Below are 21,261 nucleotides of genomic sequence, written 5' to 3' on the forward strand. Positions count from 1 at the left end.
AACCTTCAAGAATTGAAGAAGAGATTGACAAATGCTATAGTGTTGACAATATCAGATGATTTGATGGTTTATACTGATGCTTTGAAGATTGGCCAATTGACCTAGGTTACGTTTTGATGCAACATGGGAAGGTAGTGCCATATGCCTAGAGATAGCTGAAGGATTATGAGCACAATTATCCATCTCACGACATAAGAGTTGGCTACTGTGGTGTTTACCTTGAAGATTTAGTGTCACTATCTGTATGGAGAAAGTATTGCCATCTACGCATATCATAAGAGCCTAAAGTACTTCTTCACCTAAAAGGAGTTAAATATGAAGCAACGTAGGTGGTTAGAACTGGTGAAGGACTACCATTGTGACATTCAATATCATCCTAGAAAAGCCAATGTGTTTGCCAATGCACTTAGTAAAAGAGCAACTATGAAGAGATAGATTTGGTCTCTCTTAGCATGCCACTTCTAAATGCAATCATGAAGTTGGAACCTAAAATTGTGCCAGAAGGATCTGATGTAATACTTGTAGCTACGTTAGCATGTTTGACTTTGAGGAATAGAATCATAGAGCTACAATCTTCCGATCCAAAATTAAAAGGAGAAGATTTCCTTAAATCTGTAGGTAAAGTCAGATTTCTTCGTGACTACTGATGGTGCTTTGACATATAGAGGAAGACCGTGTGTTCCTATTGTAGAAGAAATCAAAAAGAATATTTTGAGTGAAGCACATCAGCCAGTGCTCATAGTACATCCTAGCAATACCTGTATACAGATTTGAAAGAGCACTAATGGTGGGTTGGATTGAAGAATGATGTCGAGGATTTCGTGGCCAAATGTAGTACGTGTCAGAGAGTTAGCTATTAGACAACCATCATCAGGTCTTCTTCAACCACTTACTATTCCTAATGGATTTTGTCATTGGTTTGCCTCGTACTAGGAAAGGGAATGACACGATGTGGGTGATTGTAGATGGACTAACGAAGTAAACACTTTTTATTCCCATGCGTGAAGATTACTTACACTCTGGATAAGTTGGCTAGACTATATGGGGATAACATGGTATGATTGCATGGTGTACTGGTTAGTATTGTATCGGACAAAGATCCAAGGTTCACCACTCCATTTTGGAGTAGTCTACAAAAGCATTGGGAACCCAGTTGAACTTGAGTACAACTCATCATCCACAAATTGATGGACAGTCTGAGTGGACTATTTAGACCGTAGAAGATATGCTCTAAGCTTGCGTGGTGGATATAGGTGGAAACTGTTGTGAGGATTTAGCACTAGTGGAGTTTTCCGACAACAATAGTTACCAATCAACCATTAGGATGGTTCCATTCAAGGTGTTATATGGGCCGACTTGTAGAACTCCTCTGTATTGGAATGAAATTGGTGAACAATGGATTTTGGGTCTAGAAATGATAAAAGCCACAAGTGCAATGGTTGATATGATTAGAGAAAAGATCAAGACAACATAGTCTAGGCAGAAGTCTTTTGTAGACAGAAGAAAGACTGATCTTGATTTTCAAGTTGGAAAAAAAGCTTTTTTGAGGATATTACCTATGAAAGATGATGAGATTCAATATCAAGGGAAAACTCAGCCCTTGATACATTGAACTTATGAGATCCTTGAAAAGGTTGGACTAGTCGCATATTGATTAACTTTAAAATGATTATTGGCCTATGTGCATGATGTGTTCCATGTGTTTATGTTGCGGCAATGTGTAGAGAATCTAGAGCACCTTCTACAACAAGAAGATGAAGGCTTAGGTGTGGATCTCACCTATAAAGAAGAGTCAATAGAGATATTGGATCACCAAGATAAGCAGTTGCGAAATCGGACCTTACCCTTGGTTAAGATCCAATGGAAGAATTACACTCCCAAAGAAGCATCTTGGGAGAAGGAATATGAAATGAGAGAAAAATATGCCTACTTCTTTGAAACCCAAGTATGCTTCAAATTTTAAGGGCAAAATTTGTCTTAAGTGGGGAGGAATGTGAAATCCCCTAGGATCTTAACCCGAATCCCGTCTTCTAGGTACAAGAACCCGGAACGCCAATAAAAGGTAGTTGTGGACACCAGAACCAATGGATATGGATGGTAAAGATGAAGAATCTAATGTCTGCTGAGTTTTGGAAGAAGATTTGACATGAACAATGATGAACTGAGAAGGTGAATTAGGAGTTCACAGATGTGCTTTTGGACAGTCCGCAAGTACAAGTAAGAACCTCTAGTAGTGCGTGCTAGGTGGTATGATAGTGCCACAGAGCAACCACCCAAAAAAAAACCCTTCTGGAGCAATTCTTGGGTGGGTTACCCTAGGCGACCACCCCAGGTGTCCACAGTTGAAAAAGGGCAATTTTGAGTTTTTGATTTGTGGGTCCCTATTTAAAGCCGTTTTTGCCCTTAAACGGATTATTTTGTTCTTAGCCATCAGAGAATGCCAATACATGTTAGAGAAGCCCATTAAGAGGAGGAAGTTGTGGAATTGATCCAAAAAATGATCCAAGTTTTCTATCGCGAAATTGAAGATCAATTATCCCTCCAACTATCCCAATTTATCAATTTTGATATTATTGTCAAGAAAATCGTGAGGAAAGATCGATTTAATCAAGGGAACCTATACCCTGATTTGATCTAACCATATGAGTGATTCAACAATCACTCTAGATTGTTGAATTTTCCTTTATGGGAAGATTTAGGATAAGACTGATCTATTCTTTGCACTTAACCATTATTTGGGAAAGTTTTTGAGAACCCTTGGGTGGTCTGGATGTCATTAGAAACCAAAAACGAAGTCGACGAGAACCCGTGAAGTTGCCATTCGTGCACCTGACAGGGGTTGACCGAGGGGGTCACCCCAGACAATCCACCCCCTACCTGTTGGGATGACCCTACCCCCTGGGTCAATTGGGGCAACCATCCCAGGCAACCAACCCCCCCTGCTATACGGAATTTGAATATATGTTTTGAGGCATATGACTTTCTAATGTAATTCTAACTTAAACTAATAATTATTTAGCACATTTTGGGACGTTTGGGCCATCGTTTGGTTTACTTTTGAAAGGATATAATCTACTCATTAGATGAGGGAATTCAACCATGTATGTATATGTTCTAAGCATGAACTACTATTAAATGTCTTTGATGTATTATGTACTATTTTTATATGATTCTTTTGTTGATAAATGAATTTGAATTTATCTAGAATCATGCTTTATCTATGCTTTACTGAATCATGATGTGCTATGGTTTGGGTATGGGTTAGCAAAGTTATGCTTGGACTTTACCTGAGGTTGTGGCTTGACCAGTGCCCTTGGAACCTTAGAATGAACATGTAGTTTAGAATGCATATCCAGGATGTCTACTTGCACATGGTTCATTATCACCCATCATGTCATTACTCTTTCGGTAGGGGTACAAAGGCTGAATGACCCGTGGCAGTGGCGTTTGGTTGGTGGGCGCCCAAAGCCGGTAACCAACTTGTGAGGGGACACAGCCTCACTGTGGGTGTCATTCATTGGTAGGGTTGCATATGGCACGGTTGGGCTCATGGGCACTCATATGTGGATGACCAATAAGGTTAACTAATTGGCTAGCTAATTGGCTACAACGGAAAAGTTCATTCTATGCATACTATTTTGGTTAACTAATTGGCTACATTTTCATGTGTTTACAATTGTTTTATATCAATTTATCCTAATATTGCATGAAAATTAATATTTGGCACCCTTCACTTTAATTTATTTAACTTTAGTAATTTCATATATTTCCTAGCAAATCCTAATTAAGATTTATTACTTGTGCTTGAAGGAAATCACCAACCAAATCCTATAGGAGCATCATGGAAATTTGAAGAAAATTTGGCCAAGGTTTTATTGCACTCAAAAAAGGGAAGCTTGTGCACAAAGTTAGGATGCACTCAAACTCTAGAAGACTCTCCAAATAAAAATGTAGAAATGAGGAGGTTTAAGGGCTTCAGGGAGTTTGTTTGCTTTTTGGTCAGAATGTAATTAGAAAGTGAGTTTGCTTGTGAGTTGTATTTGATTCTAGTTTAGGAGGTTTTGGAATGCATTATATTGAATCAAAGAGAGACCTACCAATCTAGGAGACTAACTTATCAAAAGGGAAGACACTTTAACAAAAACGTTCTTTGGTGGAAGAGGCTACTTGAGACGATTTTGAGGGGAGCTAGTTTCATGGGAAGTAGGAGGAGATGTGGGTTGCTACTGGAGTCTTCTTCTTCAACCCTAGAGTGATGTTTCCCTTATTTTCTTTTTCTCCTTTTTCTTCTTCCTCTATGATGTTCTAAATTTCCATTGCCAGGGTTAAATAGATTCTTACATGAAATAATTTTTTATTTTATTATCCTTTCATATAATTCAATCCTTCCTATTGTTTCCTTCAATTTTATTCTTAATGTCTAAGTGCTTGGCCAATGTTCATGAATTTCGTGGTGTGTTTTTATTCATGTAACAATGTGGAATGCATGCTTGACTTAGGATTGAAGAATAACAAAATTACATCTACTGAAACAACATTCTAAATTTTTTTTATTTAAAGGGTTTGAAATGTTAGGGATCCCATGTACACAATGGGTATCTTTGGGAATCTTGTCGATAAGGGTGGAGATTAAATTGATTGTATGAGAAGAAAGGGGGGGGGGGGACTAGATGAATAAACTATATCATGTTTGGGATTGAATGTTCATTTGTTCGGTTTCCATTAGCAATTTTTATCCTCTTTAGCTTCTGTATCTCAGACTCGTGGGCTAGAAATAAAATGTTTTTGAAGTAGGGGGATTTTTACTCTCCCCCGGAATGACATCCCTTGTACCTCTATATTACTTAAGAAGCCTTGTTCACTTGCAAGTATGAATGCTACGACCACATGTTCTAATTATTCAAGTTCTCTTACCATAGAAGTATATTGTTCTCATTCAATAAGTGCCATTACATTTTGATGATATTGTACTATACTTCTCATAAAACAATTCACTCCCATTCCCCTAACCAAAAGGAAAACTAACCAAGAAAATAAAAAACAGAAGTTCATTATCATAGATTACCAGTGAAAGGTGTAACTACATAAGGATGTTTCTTTATTGACAATCAATTTCATAAACCATCAACAACATTCAAAGGATCATCAAGTTTGAGAAAATGGTGTTCTTGATAGTTAGGTAGGTCAAAAGACTTTTTCCATCTCCCCAACTTCTCTTTTCCCTTAAAAAGAAAAAAAAGAAGAGAAGAAATAATCATTCTTCATCAATATGTAAGGTAAAACAAGTGGTTTAAGCTTGCAACACAAGGTCCTATTGACATCAATTGAACTTGAACTTTGTCTGATTTTTCTATCTTGAAATCATTCAATAGAAACAAAAATAAAGATTAAAAAAGATTGACTTTCACCCAATCTAAAACTCAGACTTAAATCAAAAGAATATGCTATTCAGATCATCACCCTTAATAGGTTGGTTAAATCCTGGCCAACTGCCAGAATATTCTATAAGTTGCTCAACTAAGTTTCAACTTGTAGACCATAAAGTCTAACACCCTCTCCCCGTTTCAAAAGAAAAGAAAAGAAAATTTCTTGCAGACCAACTTGACAGGCTCCATAATGTACCCTATATAGTTTACTCATGCGTTGTCCTTTCATCCTTGTAATGAAATGACATGTCTGCTGCTATAATATAATGGGCTGGTTTTTTATATAATTTAATGGAGGGAGATTTTACATACCTTGCGATGGGAAACTGCGAGTTCATTATCCACTATAGACAGTGCCTTGAAGCCCAAAGGATATAGTAGTTCTTCGTAACTACAAAGCCATGACATTGATGATTAAATCAATCAATGAAGAGTGAATATAACAAGTAACATGTAGTGAAATTGATTAAGTTGAGTTTAAAGGTGATCACAATTATGCTAAATCTATGAAACAACATTGTAATTATTTTATGATGAACTTTGACAATTTGTTCATTGTAACTTCTAGTAGGAACTTGGAATCACAGTTAGAAAATCAGTTTATAATTTTTCTCCAGACTTGGTTTTGAGAAACTAGTGAGTAGGCCTTATCAAACTTGGTTTGTAATAACCCAACTATACACTAACTCATAACTACTTTGTCGAACCCACACCCGACCGGAGAACTACTACCAACCCATGGTACATTCATGTGGATAACTAGTAGCCGGACTCAGAAGTAATGGAAGAAGGGAACAAGGACCCAAACCAGACGGCCATGCTAGAAGCCAAACGAAGGAAGGCCCGCTTATTTTATGGGAATGTGCATCTTGGAATCAAACAAAGAGGTAATAAAGCCCAAGTGAGGCCTCCATTATGTGAAGGTGCAAATGGTCCACAAAACTGTCAATCTAGGCTAGGAAAACCTGGCGGTTGATCGGTGGGAAATGTGGCGGTCAGTCGGATCGACCTACCCACCAACCGGTCGCTTGGAATAGGAGTATGGGAAATTGAATCTAAGCTAGAATGAGATTTGACAATGCCCCAATTACCCCCTAGACAGCCTATCTAAACCCCAAGTTGACCCTTAAAACGAAACCCTACAACTAATGAAGGGACTTGAAGAGAGCTAGAGAGCTAGAGGCCTAAAACATTGAGAGAAGCAATCGAACTCTTTAGGAAGTGAGTTGGCTGTTGCATTGGGAACCTTCGCCTAAATCTTGGCATGTTTTACACTTTTACTAACCCCTTCTGAGTTTTATTTGACCTTGCATACGCAGGACGGCAGGAGGCTATTTTAGGAGTATTTTCCCTCCCATGGAAAAGAGAATTTAATTCTAAGGGCAGATTTTAGTTAGGGAGTTCTCCCCAAGAGATGGGCATGGAAAGACCCAAGATACGTATCAAACAATGAAGCAATTATAGATGGAAGACTGCATAGGGACAATGGACTTGAAGGAATCCTTGTTCGGAACCTGTAGAGGAAACCCTAGATTCTGGGGAGCTGCCAGCTGCGACAATAGGAGCCACTGGTCGATTGGATTGAGTGATTAGGTTTTTCTTCAATCAACACCCTTTACTGAACATACCCAATGGGCCCTATTTGTCTTTCAAGCACATACCACACGTAAATTAATTCAAATAATGTATTGCCTAGGGTCTGGAACGACAGAACCTGTCAACCTTGTAGGGGGAGGCCTCCAAAATGTAAGGGAAGTACCCACAAGTCAAGGTCAAGGGAATTGGATGCTAGAACCTAGGGTTGATTTACTTTACTTCATTTACTGCTGAATTGTATCTTATCTTGTATGTTATGATAAATGTGTTGTAGTTAGACCATGCATGCATTGGGATCATGATATTCTGTTTAAATTTCCATTTTGTCTATTAAACTTGGACTGTTATTTTCTCTTGCTATATTGGAATGGGGAATCACACAATAAATACTGAATAGGAGGCAGTGGCTACAACCTCTGCTTGCACATGGTTATGCATTATAACATGTTCAAATGCATCATTTAGTTGCATGGCTAGGGTAACATTGAGTGCTACTACTCTATCAATAGGGGTATTGAGGTTGGCAATACATAGCGTGGAGGAGTGGTATTGGTGGGCGCCCAAGAGTGGATGGGGGAGTTGTGAGAGGACTCCAAGCACCCTGGTCACCATTCATGTCGTACCGAGATAGTTGTAGCTTCAGGTTTGACAAAGGGTTGTTGGGGTGGGGGGGGCTCATCCTAGATAGTTGGAGCTTGAGGATCAGTGGTACTCCTAGGATAGTGAAGGATATTGAACCGAGATAGTTGTAGCTTGAGGAAAGGTATTGCTTAACTTTAGATAGCACAATAAGTAGAGGACCCTTGCATGGCTAGGCAAATCCGGCCCATGGCACGTGCCAATCCTATACCAATGGTCGTGCACTTTTATTTTTAAGAGATGGAGAAGATGATGGACTCAAAAACCCTCAACCACCGGTCATTGTGCGAAATGGGAATCTTACCCAGGACACTTGGTTGAATGATAAGTGGGACCCTCCTAGAGAACTGCTATTACGTTAATGATGTAATGGTTAGAGGCTAGCATATTGATACATGATATTGTGTAGCATTCTAGGACTACACTCATGCATTAGGGATGTGTTTGTTTTCCCCTCACGGCTTTAGTGGAAATTGCCTAGTGGGTATTCCCTTCTTTTAGATGACACTATCACAAGATGGTGTAGCGGTGTACGGGGTATGGCTATGATACAGAAAGACACTGGCCACGACCCATTATGGATTAGATGTTTAGAGACTGTTAGCAGTTGTTTTTATGTTAGGAGTTTATTCAGTAGTCTTATTTGAATTATGTATTTGGGGTTTTATTTAAACTTTGGATTGGGTATTTAAATTGTCTTTAGATAAGCCTTTATTTACAGACTAATGGATATGCTTGGTTCTTCTATTGTGCTAGAATATGGATTAATTATTTTACTAAACCCAATTTCTGAGTAATTTGGGTCTAGGTTTTGGAAAACCATTAGACTCATTGATTTTATTATGACTTGGGTTACATTTTTGATTATTATTTGAACCCGAAGATCTATAAGCCAGTTATATCATCTTTGACCTGAATCTAGTCCACATAACTCTTAACCAAGTTATCAAAATTTTAACTCAACTCAGGCTACTCGACACATGTGAAACCTAGTTTCCAACTATTAGTGAAATTTGACAATAACATGAAAGTTCACTACATATAAATAATGCCCTTCTTGGGCTGCCCAATTCTCTTGGTTGGGCTTCTTGCAACTTGGTTCAGACGATCACTAGTCTATGTTCTAGTTTTGAGAGGGTTTTTTCTTATACTCCTATGTCTTGTCTATTTGGACAACTTAGCTCACATTCATGGTCACACGACAGTTTTCACATCAAATCTCCAAAATCACGGTGATCGACGAAAATTTGGACCGCGGAAAACCCTACTGATAGCGCCTTCGAGGAACTCGATCGGCGCCGTGCTTTGAGGTGGAGAGCCTCTGTCTCTCCACCTCCCTCTGCTTTTGCTTTCTCGTTTCCTTTCTTCTTCTATCCAGCTCTATTCTCCATCTGTCTCACCTCATCTTCTCTTATTTTTCCTTCGTTCCTCTCTCCACTTCGTTTCTCTTAGCATCTTTCCCTTCGATCCTCTGTTTCTCTCTGTTTAGGGTATTTTCTTCCCTTTGTTTCTCTCTGATCTTTTGCATTTTTCCTTTCTCAGTTTCTCTCTCTACTTTTTGTCTCTCTTCCCGCAAAGTTTCCTTTCTCAGTTTCCCCTACCCCACAAGGTTTCTAGTTAGTCGGATCGAGGCTCTCCTCCTCAAACCCTACTGATAGCGGATCTTTCGCATTCAACTTCGTTTTGAGCAGATTAGTCGGAACGAGGAAGCAGAAGCGAAAAACTAAAAATCTTAGTTTATCTTTCTCTCTGTTTTCTCTATTTGCTATCTTTTTCCCCACCGGTGGAAGTTTGTAGTTATCTAGAAAAAAGAAGAAAAAAAATTATTACTCAAGTAGATGCGAGATACAGTCTCGTGCATTCCGCAGATCTGAAGGTTTTACGCCGGAGCTGGAAGTGCCTCTGGTGGATCTGGAAGCTTTGCTGCTGCGAGAGTTTCGTGTTGTTGGTCACTATCGGTGTGTCTTTGCCGTTGTCGTTTCCGCCCTTGTGGCGTGTTATCTTTCCGCCCTTGTAGCGTGTATTTCCTTCTTTATGGTGTGTTTGTGTCAGCCTTTGTGGCGTAATGCCTATTTGGACGTTTGTGATGGAGGATACGTATGTCGTATTCCTTGTGCTTAATTGTTGTTGTGGTTGTTACCATGGAACGTCGTTTCCGCGAATTTCGGCGAAATATCGCCGAAATTCGCTGATGTCGGTACTCAGCGAACCGAAAGGGTGGGGCGAAATGATATGAACGGGATATCGCCAAGAAATCGGCGATATCTCGCCTTTTTCTTGCCGAATCAGCGAAATCGCCTGAAAATCGACATCGTTGAAGGGCCGAATCAGTGAAATCGCCGGAAAATCGACATCGTTGAAGGGCTGTAGTTGTTTTTTAAAGGAAAAATCCTTTTTACCTTCCCCTTATATTTCTCCATGTCAAGTCTCAACTGCCATCGGTGTCTCGTTGTTGAGCCGCTGCATTATTCGTGTTATACCAGAAGAAGTTCACAGGAAAAGAGAAAAAGAGAGAGAGAGAGAAAGTTGCACTTGACCGTCTCGCGTTCGACTTGTGGGAGAAATTTTCGATCCAAGATTCGTTGCTATGGAGGTCTTCAAATTAAGAACGCTGCACGATTGCAACCGTGAGAGGACGGGAGAAGAGGGAAGAAAAGAAGTTGGTACACAGGTGGAAAACACACAGGGTCAAGGAAACACACGGAATATAAAAGAAATAAAATAAAAAAAAAGGCAAAGGGAAAGGAGGAGGAGATATATATTATTTTATAATATAAACACGGGGAGGAAAACGGGATCAAGAGTATGGAAAATTATATATATATATATATATATATATATATATATATATATATATATATATATATATATATATATATATATATATATGAGTTTAGATATTTGATATTTCGGTGACGATATCGGAAATATCGGGAGATATATCATATCGCGGATGGGAGGCGATATGAACGAACTTTCGTTCCATGGTTGTTACAACCATTATTCTAAGGATTTATTGGGCTCGACCCATTCCTTAGCCTGGATGACCTTGTGTATTGCATGTATGACATTTTGTCAATTCCCATTCCTTGGTTCGGACCGAACCTTGTGTTTTTCATGCATCTATCTTTTGTATTTTGTTATTTTCTTTGATGTATGTCTGTATTTCCTTTCAAGTTCATAAATGAAGTTTTTCAGCTTCGTACCAAAAAAAATAAAAATGGACAACCTAGCTCTAGGAGCTAGACTTTATACTTTAAACTGGGTTTGGGGAACTATCCCACACCACTGTACATTGCAAAATTCTTTCTTTTAGCCTCTGAAGTGTTAGTCGTATGGGGAGCCAAATCAAAGTTGCTTTTGAACCCAAATAAATAAATAAAGTGCCAAAAAATTGTAGTAACCGCAGATAGTAGTTAAGATTATTCAGCAACTTAATAATAAAATAATTTTCAATATCATTATTTTCATCATTAACAGTATTGAGATAGACATAAACACTTACTCAACCACTGAAACACCAAATGGAGGTCCTCCAACATGATTGCTAATCTGTCAAAGAAAAAAAAAATATATGTGAATACATTTTATTTTTCTCACCTAAAAATGTATTTATTTTTGGTGGCATATCGAAGGTGCTCAAAAAACAATAATTCTTTGATAATATATCATATTTTTCTAGATATATGGATGTAATAAAGACTGTCGTGTAGGAGGGAGGGGAGGGGAGGGGAGGGAAGAAAGAATCAGTATTTACTGGACAGATTAGTGTTATTAGCTCCCCCTCTGGTTTTAGGAGATTGCAAACTTGGCGCGCCCAAGCTGACCTCATTGATGGTTCAATGGCAACAAAAAACCTGAAATTCCCAATTTGATGTTAGCATTTAAATCAATTCTTAGTGTATAATGCAATAGATCATTCATAGTCTTAGACTTACATGTAATCGATAATGAGATCGAACAACTCAGTAGGATGCCAACTGAAAAAATCCTCCTTGAGAAAGCTGATATAATTTGCATTTGGTGATGTGGAAGAGAGCTGGTCTTGGCAATTTTCATTTTTGGCAGAAGAACAGAAATAATCTCCAGAAAATAAATAAAATTATATTTTAAGCAAAATTAGAAGCAACTCAAATTCTATCAAGTGGATTAGTGCCTAAAAGAGATGTTGGCCCAAAGGTTCTAGTCTTTCTCTAAGGGAGAAACATCAATAAACCAGCAATATGTAAGAAAATTTTGTATTACCTCTCTCTTGTTTGGGTTTGGGGTTTAAGCATAAGATTACTTAAAGCATTTTACCCCAGAGTATGGAATACCTGGTCTGCTAGTTGTAGTTAATATTTACAGTTAGTGATGAACTCTGTCATGAGACCGTCGAGGCCATTATATAGTAAACGATCCAACTATCGACATTAGAATATAAGCTAGTTAACCAATCTTCTCTCTCTCTCTCTCTCTCGAAAGATGTTTTACCTCTTTAGCTCTGTTTAGGGCAAGATCTGATATATCCAGACCAACCACATGGCGTTGAGGGCCAGCCATTGCAATCACATCATATCCCTGCCATACAATGCATGAAACTGTTATATCTCAACGAGCTTTGCACTCTTAAAATGCCTTTCTGGACTCCCATACAAATCCTATAATAGAAGACTATTACCAAGTTTCTTGAAAGATCTGAATCATTTCAAAGAAAGAAAAAAATGAAGTTGCAGAGAAGCCTAAAGATATCTTAAACTCACACTGCCACATCCAGGGACTAAAATCCTTCCTTTCGGTAGCATATCATTTTGAAGAAGATTCAGAATTACGGGTGTTGGCTCTCCTAAATCCCATGGTGTTACTCTTTCCTCCCAACATTTGTTCCAACCACCTGATTAGACAAACGAAAATAAACAATAGATCTCATGAAAAGAAGAAACATTTTGAAAAAACTATCGCACTACTATAAATATTTATGGAAGCATTTTGCTTGAGTTAACTAAATGGTTTTTAAGTTACCATTTTGATCATCTGTGTGCACCAACTCCTGCAGCTTTACATAAACTGGATCATCATAAGCATTATTTGCCACTGAAATGATCTCCATTCTTAATATACACTGAAACTCTCCTGAGTCTTGCTAGAACTCTCTATCCTATTTATAGGATATAACACTCTATAAAAGAGAATCAAAAGGGAGGAAATGCAAGAAAGAAGAATGGAAGTCCACTATTTCTTCGTATCACAAAAAGAAGTGGTGTGTGATGCTAATATTGAATTGGACCACTTCATCACTAGATGAAATCACGACCTCAAAATCTTGCTATTTGGAATTGCATGAATCACTTGGAAGTCCTGAAGTCCATGAAATTAATTTCTATTTTATTTTTTTTATCACCTCTAAAGCTAAATGCGAGAGCCTTGTGTGGTGATTATCAGCTTTGTATAGCACTAACATCAAACGTTTCTAGATAGCCTTTGCCAGTCCCATATACTCACCACATGGGAAGGGAACTATGGTCGTCCACTAGAAAGGTGCAGTAGCAATAGATGAGGACCACAAGAATTAATGGTAGCAAGAGCCCAGGTACGATCAACTCATCCTCTCCTCATGCAATGAGACATAGTGGCATAAACCCTGGTCACCCTAGAAGTTGCCCAGTACAGACACTCAAAATTGGCCACCGCCCCCAGCAATGTTGACATAGTCGGATGCTGACTGATGTCGAATTCTCTCTCGGGCATTCCTATCCAATAGCCAATCGCATGGTCTTCCAAGACAAGAAGAAGGGTTTTCAAACCCCAAAAAGACTCGATTTGACAAGGAATAGATAGACATTCACGAAGCTGGGGAGATATTTTTCCATGTAATGGGACAATTCATAGGACAGGGGTGTGGCTAGGCTTCGCACGGCATGTGAGGTACTGCATGATGCCGTGGTGGGGGAGTTGGACATACCCTAAGCCACAGCCCAGTATAGGGCCACCATTGTTGTACGGGGCGGGGGCCTTTAATTTCTCTTCTCTCTAACTCCTTTTCTTTCCTATTGCTGTCCATGTCCCTCTCTTTTTGGCCCTATTTTGTCCCTAACTCTGGCCTAACAAAATCTGATATATGACGTATCTTAGTGAAGGTGCAAATGAGATGCACACTCAGACACTAAAATTTCCAAAATGCAAAGTGTTATCAAATTTAATATAAGAATTAAGCTAAATAAAGATCATAGGCTGTTATTATTGTTCATTGTGTTAGATATGATCCAAATAATATCTCAACTAGATGCACAACAACAAAATAAAACATCCATAACCTAAACCCTTGTTAAATCTATATGTAATAAAAAAAAAAAAAATAGATAAACGATAAATCTTCCAAGCTATGGCTTTTTTTATGCAAGTTACTATTACTCTCTATGTCCTTGTTTAATCTGATCTCAATAAAATCTCAATTAGATGCATAATAAAACTTTTGTAATCTAAATCTGTCATTAAATTTGAATCATTTGAAGGAAAATAAGAATTAAAATAGAAATAAAACTTTGATATATTAGATTTGAAATAAAAAATGAAGGGGGGGGGGGGGGGACAGCAAAAGATAGAAATGGAAACATGGGGTTGGAATGACCCAAGGTCAATACCAAGGTTGGTATGAGGGTTAAATCCATGGCTAAAATCGAGGTCAGGATAAGAAACAAAATTAGGACCAGGATTAAGCTTGATAAAATTGATATTTTATGTGAAAGAAAAGAAGTAAATCAGAGGAGAACTCAAGAGATGTTAATGTGGTTTGGTTGAGTACTTCAACCTATGTCCACGGTGAAGAGCAGCTGTTGGTTTTCTTTTATGGTGTTAAATTGTATTTGTACATAGCATTATATAGAATTTTACAAGAGTTTTTTTGCTATGCTACAACTCTTGAAAACAATGAGTGATGGTGAGAGAGTCCAATTGTTGGGTTGTTTTACAGGTGTTGGAACTCTTAGCTTGAGTTTCAAATTTGAATTGATTTGAATGTCTATCTCCACACATGACTGAAACACCTTGAGGTGATTCACTTGAATTGCCTTGAGATGATTTAGTTGGGTTGAAACTCTTCAGATCTAGCTTCTGCAAGTTGTCGTGGTAAAGTCCCTATGGGACTCATGGAGGTTCCTTAACATGCCTCCTCAATCTCAACGGCTGAGATGTGACATTGAGATTGCCCATCAAGAAAGTGAACTGTTGAGATGAAAGAGATTTGGTAAAAAACATCTGCCAATTGATCATTGGTAGACAAAAATCGAACTTCAAGCTGGAGTTTGGCCACTTTGTCGTGAATGAAGTGATAGCCAACCTCCACATGCTTCATGCAAGCATCAAAAACAAGGTTGACAGTGAGATATTTGCCCCCCCCCCCCCCACATTGTCACACCACAGGATGGGTGGAGTGGATAAGAAGATGCATAATTCTTTAAGTAAGGACTAAAGCCAGGTCAATTAGCTATGGTATTGCCAAGGGCCTTGTATTTAGATTTAGTACTGGACTAAGCCACTGTAGCCTACTTTTTGGAGCTCCAAGAGACAAAATTTCTGCCCAAAGAAAATAGCACAACCTCTTGTGGATTTGCGATCATCGGGCAACCTGCCCAATCAGCATCTGAAAAGGTTGACAACTGTAAATCAAAGAATTTATGAATAAGTATATTTTTGTATTCATGCCCTTCAGATAGCAAAGAATCCATTTGATAGTTGACTTGTAATAGCCCTAGTATTTCCAACCTAGAATCTGTAATGTAAGTTCGAGTACCCAAAGTTCCTGCCGGAAGAAGTTGCGAGCTATCCGAATTGAAGCCCATAATTCAAACTCTAAGCCCATGGATCTGGATACTACTGGTGAAGAACATGTCTTACTGGGAACCCGAAGAAGATCCAGTTAGAACCCGGATGGACTAGGCAGATGGATTTCCAGCATGGGGCAATTCGAGTTTAAAGATGTCCAAGATCAAGGTAAGAGAACTTCACATGTTGGTTTAAGTTAAATTGGTGTTAGGGATCAACCGGGAGAGCAAAACACCCAAGTACTAAAAAGTATTATGGGGCAATTGCTTAAGGTGGTTGATTGACCCAACCAATGGCCCCAAGCCACCAGTCGGTTGAGTTGTGGGTTTTATAACCGTTTCGGCCTTGGCTCCCTATAAATAGCCATCCATGACCTAATTTCACATTATTATATTTGTGGAGGCTGTTGTGGACTGAGTAGAGGTTGTGTACACGTGATTGGTTGTGAAGAACCCTCGATTCACAAAGAAGGCTTGGATCTTGCTTTGACTTTCAGATATTATAGAGGTTAGTTAAGCACTCTCTTATCTTATTGGGATTTTATATTGTTAGAGAGTAGTTCCTCCCTTTAAAATTTTGTAGTGGTGAGTTGGAGTGATTAGATCCTTTTCCATTGATGATCTCAATTGGATCATGCCAAGAGATTGATTTTCATATCTGAATCTAGGGCTGATCTTGTCGAAGAAGATGATGTGGATTCAAATCATTCTTCTTTTGTGATCTGATGTGTGATGCCCTCTCTAGAGTTCTAAAAACGAAGTTTGGACTTGAATCAATCCAAAATCAGATATCGAGAATGGGTGATCAAAAGCTTGAATTTCAGACTTGGAAAACTGCCAAAAAAGAGGGCGGTTGCTTAAGAAGGTCCCTTAAGGAGGTCAATTGAACCAACCGGCCCACTTCCAGAGGTTGTTTTGATGTTGTTTTGTGATTGCATTTCAGACCTTAATGAAACTTCTTAACCCTAATCTAGGTGATCTCTAAGGTCTATTGAAATGGTTATTTGAGAGATTTAATATGCTTTTCCGTGATATTTTCACTAAGACAGGTAAGGTTACAATTGCATGTATGATTGACATGATGTTATGATGATTTGTCTATTATTATAAACATATATATAGCCTCATTATTTGCTGTAACAGTAGGTAAATATGTTTATTTGATGATGATATGTCATGGATAATGTTAGATGTATTTAATTTATTACTTGATGTGGAATGATGTGTTTGGTGCAACTATGATTGAGAATTATCCTTACTAGGTATTCCTAACTTGGGATATCAGGGACTTTGGTATGGGACACTGTTCTCTAATGCCCCTAGCACTATCATGGTTGCTAGTTTACATGCCTAGGAGGTCTAGACTGCATAGTTAGGTACCATCACATGCTACTACCCTTTCGGCAGAGGTATTAAAGCCAAATGACCCGTGATAATGATGGCGTGACTCTATTTCATCCAATAGCGGTAGTTAGTCCATGAGGACATCAGTGGTCCACTATTGATTATGCAATGGTAGGGTTGGGCTCATGGGCGCCCAATAGGCAACTTGGGAGTCTTGAGGGGACATGACATAATCCGCCCCAAAGATATGTGGATGACCATAGGGTTAAGGAATGGAGTCCAACAAAGGTAATTAGTCTGTGAGGATTCTCATTCCTAGGTGGAGAAGGATACTAAACCAAGTTGATTGGTACCATAGGGCAAGTATCTGGACCACATGTAGTATGTCAGTACCATAGAACCTTGCATTGGGTTAGAATCCCCAACATGCACCAGTATTCATGCCAATGATCGTGGTGAGAAAGTGTGGACTCTAACCCCAACCAAGGTTGATTGACGATGACTATACCCCCTTGTTCGGGATCCCAACAAAGGTAGCTAGTATGTGATGGATCAAAGTGACAAGACCTATTAAGAGGAGGGCTGGTGTTATATCTTAAAGCATGTCTATCTTATTAAAGACTTGCATGATTAGTTGCTAGATGTATCCATACTATTTCTTATCACCTTTTTCATTTTGCTCATGATCAGTTTGTGATGGTGATGTGTATATGGGATTGTTGCCTTACTCAGTTTGTCAGAACTTGTCTTCATGGGTTGTCTCTGTTTTTCTTCATATGACTATACAAATGCGGGAGAAGTTTCATATTTACGAGAGAACTCCAATGAAGAGACTATGGAGACGTTAATGGGAATTGGTGCTGCACAACATGAAGCCTCTTGCGGGTGCATGGAGTGCTCTCATGGCACCTATTGATGGAAAAAGGATTCAAGTGGTTCATCATTTGGACAGGTCGATGAGAGAGGGTAGGGTTTTATGACACCTTCTATCTTTTTTTTTTTTTTTTTGTCAAAGACACCTTTTATCGAGAGACTAGAAGAAAGTTGTGCCAATCCTGAGAAAGACAACAACGATAATTAAATCATGATATTTTTCTTTGCTTATGCTAAAAGCATTCTTTTGGATACATTTCCTTCAATTCACTCCTTGGATTACATTTACTATTTTTCATTGGATTTTGGACTCTTTGTTCATCTACATTAAATATTGAATTGTTCTTAGCTCTTGAATTTGTGTTGTATGTATTTATTATTATTGATGGCTAAACTGCGGATCTTGTGGCTGTAGATCACACCCATGGGTTGTCAGGCGGGTCTGATATCGGCGGGTGGGGTGTGACATGACCAGTGATTAATGGTTGTATTATGCATGAATTAGCAAACCTTATTGATAGCAAATTGAATGGTAGGCCTTATAATGGTAGCATATTGGAGAGCACCCACAATACTCCTGTATTGAGTTGGATCATAAAGGGTTTCACCCGTGAATCGATTAAGCTAACATGAGGTAGAGATAGGAGTTTGACTAGTTTACAAGTTTTCATGTTTTGCCTTGGCTAGTAAATCTAATATGTACTGAGTTTGACTAAGATGTAGACCATCGAGATTCCGAGTGACAAACATCCCTAAGAAGAAGTGATGTGACCCCATGTCCTTTGTTGCAAAGGTAGACCCAGTATGCTTTAAAAAAGGTAATTAAAATCTCTTCATTGTTGCCAGTAAGGATGATGTTATCCACATAGATAAGAATGTAAATAGTCCCAAGTACCCCTATGTAGATAAGTAGAGAAGCATCAATTTTGGATCCTTGGAAACAATATTCCCAAAGAAGTGTACTAAGCCTATCAAACCATGCACTGGGGGAGCCTACTTGAGCCCATAAAGAGACCGATGGAGCCTACAAACATAATCTGGGTGATGAGAGTTAGTAAAACTAGGTGGTTGCTTCATGTACAAAGTTTAATGTAATATACCATGCAAGAATGCATTATGGACATCTAGTTGGTGAATCAACCAAGATTTTGACACAAATATAGAAAGAACCAACTGAATGGTGGTCGGTTTGACCAGCGGGCTGAAGATTTCATTATAGTCCAGGCCTTCTTGTTGGTTGAACCCTTTAGCAACCAAGAGAGCCTTATACTGCTCAATTGACCCAACAACTTTCCTTTTGATCCAAAAAAACCCACTTACAACCAATAATATTTCTCTCGACGGGGGAGGAGGAACCAAAGACTAGGGCCATTCTTTAGTAGGGTAGTAAACTCCTCATCCATGGCTTCTCTCCAATGGGGGTATTTATTGGCAGTGGTGAAATTGGTGGGCTCAATGTAGGTGTGGTATGGAGTATGTGAAGTGGCAAGATAGGCTTTAGGTTTCCTAGTGTCATCTTTACTGCGGGTGACCATAGGGTGGGAATTTATGGGTTGGGTAGAAACAAGAAGATCTACAACGAGTTCTACATTGGGAAGAGTGGGAGTTGTTTTGGGTGAGGAAGGTGGAGAGGAATCATAGGAGGGGAGAAGGGGGGGGATTGGGTTCGGCCAGAGTGGAGGCGGTGGGCGAGCAGAGGAGTCCAAACCAAGTGTAAAGTCAGATAGGGATGGGACTTCCAGAGATGGAGTTGGGTTGGTTAGGTAAGGTAGGAGTATCCAAGGGAGTGAGGATGGAGGAAGACAAGGGGAGGGTTTACTGGAGAGATGGAGGCCCTTCACCAAAGGGAAAACGTTGCACACCGAAAACAACATGATGAGAAATTATCAATTTTCCAATAGTCTTATCAAAACATTTATACCCATGGTAACGGGATCTATAGCCTAAAAAAACTGTGAATTCTAGAACAAAAATCAAGCTTGAGTTTTTTGAAAGGTCTAAGGAAGAGATAACAAACATACCCAAAATCACGAAGGATTTGATAGTTTGGGGTTTCACCAAAAATTTTAAATAAGGAAGAGACATTCCCCAAAACCCTAGTAGGCATCCTATTTAGAAGAAAAATAAATGTTTCAAGCACATGGTTCCAATATTTTCAAGGAGTGTGGGAATGGGCTAGTAGAGTCAATCCAGTCTCAATTACATATCTATGTTTCCTCTCGACATCCTCACTTTGTTAATGGGTGTGTGGGCAAGGTAATCGGTATGCAATTCTTGAATTAGTCAGCAAAAGTGGAGAAAGATCTATACTCTCCACCCCATTCATTGTGAAACAATTCTATATTTCGCCCAAAAAGATTCTCAACCAACTTCTTGAATCTCTTAAACTCACCAAATGCTTCGGATTTTACAGTTAAAGGATACTATCAAATAAACTTACTATATGCATCAACAAAAATCACATAATACTCATAACCTTCAACATAAATAATGGGGGAAGGCCCCCAAACATCTGAATGAATCAAGTCTAGAGGATGCTCAAACGGGTTTAGAAATTCAAAGGGGAGTTTATGACTCTTCTCTTGTTGGCAAGCACTACAAACTAAAAAAAAATCCTTTTCTTTAGTGAAAGGTAAATCAAATGTAGAAATTAAACTGGTGAAGCCCATTAGAGTTCCGTCCCTATAGAAGACACTTCCCCATGATGCGATCCTTCACATAACAAATGTCAGGATGAAATTCAATGACAACATTATTATCTCTTTTAAACTGAGAAATAGAAACAAATTTTTTGTAATTGCTAGCACATGTAAGACATCCTGAAGAAATAATGAACTAGATGAAGAGAGTGGAAATTACCAGTGTGAGCAATTTGCAAATTAACACCATTACCAATCTAAACTTGATCATGACCATGATATGGTTGGGTTGCATTTAGGGATGTGTTGCTCTTGAATCAGGGTACCAAGTAGAGTCCGCAATAGGAGGAGGTTCATATGCAGAAAAATTTGCAACAATTGAATTATTTATTCCACTTTGAAAGGCATGATTAAAATGGTGACGGTAGTCCAATTCTTTATGAACCTTTTGATTACAAATTTGACAAAACTCACCATGTCCAAAAGTTTGAGATCCATTTGCAGTTGGAAAATTTGCATGATTATATCCATTGGAATGAGATTGATGGTAATGATTTGGTTGGGGCCATCCTCTATAAGGTCTTCCACAGCCAGTTGAACAGCCTCTATGTGGGGAGAAGGGAGGCCAAATGGGTCTAGGAGCAGTAGGGGATGCTCCAACAGCCAGATTGGTTAAAGGGGGTAAATCAAGAGAGGAGGTCTCATCTTTTAATCAAATTCTTGAGTTAGCAACATTCCACATAACTCATTTTAGGAGATAGGATTCTCACAAGTAGAGATAGAGGTCAAAAAGGCAGCATATTCAGGGCCAAGCCCATTTAAAACATAGAGGCATAAATCTTCATCTGATAAACTCTTACCAATAGCAGATTTGGATCCGCAATAGATTTAATCTTAAGAAGATAATCATGAATGGTGTTACCTCCCTTTTTAGTGTTCTGAAGA

General features: G+C 38.8%; 1 protein-coding gene across 1 annotated transcript; it reads right to left on the reverse strand.

The window, feature by feature from the left end:
• Positions 1-4,833: 4,833 nt before the first annotated feature.
• Positions 4,834-12,866, reverse strand: LOC149002542 (putative thiol methyltransferase 2). The gene is made up of 8 exons (XM_089137620.1): positions 12,663-12,866; positions 12,404-12,534; positions 12,135-12,221; positions 11,600-11,700; positions 11,419-11,518; positions 11,167-11,213; positions 5,739-5,817; positions 4,834-5,222 (listed from the first exon to the last, which is right to left on the reverse strand). Exons 1-8 carry the CDS (start codon positions 12,748-12,750, stop codon positions 5,115-5,117), a joined length of 741 nt encoding a protein of 246 aa, XP_088993746.1. The 5' UTR covers positions 12,751-12,866; the 3' UTR covers positions 4,834-5,114.
• Between the last annotated feature and the right edge of the window lie 8,395 nt (positions 12,867-21,261).

This window comes from Hakea prostrata, chromosome 10 (genome assembly GCF_041222555.1).
Source record: "Hakea prostrata isolate BN-2017 chromosome 10, UWA_Hpros_2, whole genome shotgun sequence".
In the NCBI taxonomy this organism is placed as follows: domain Eukaryota; kingdom Viridiplantae; phylum Streptophyta; class Magnoliopsida; order Proteales; family Proteaceae; genus Hakea; species Hakea prostrata.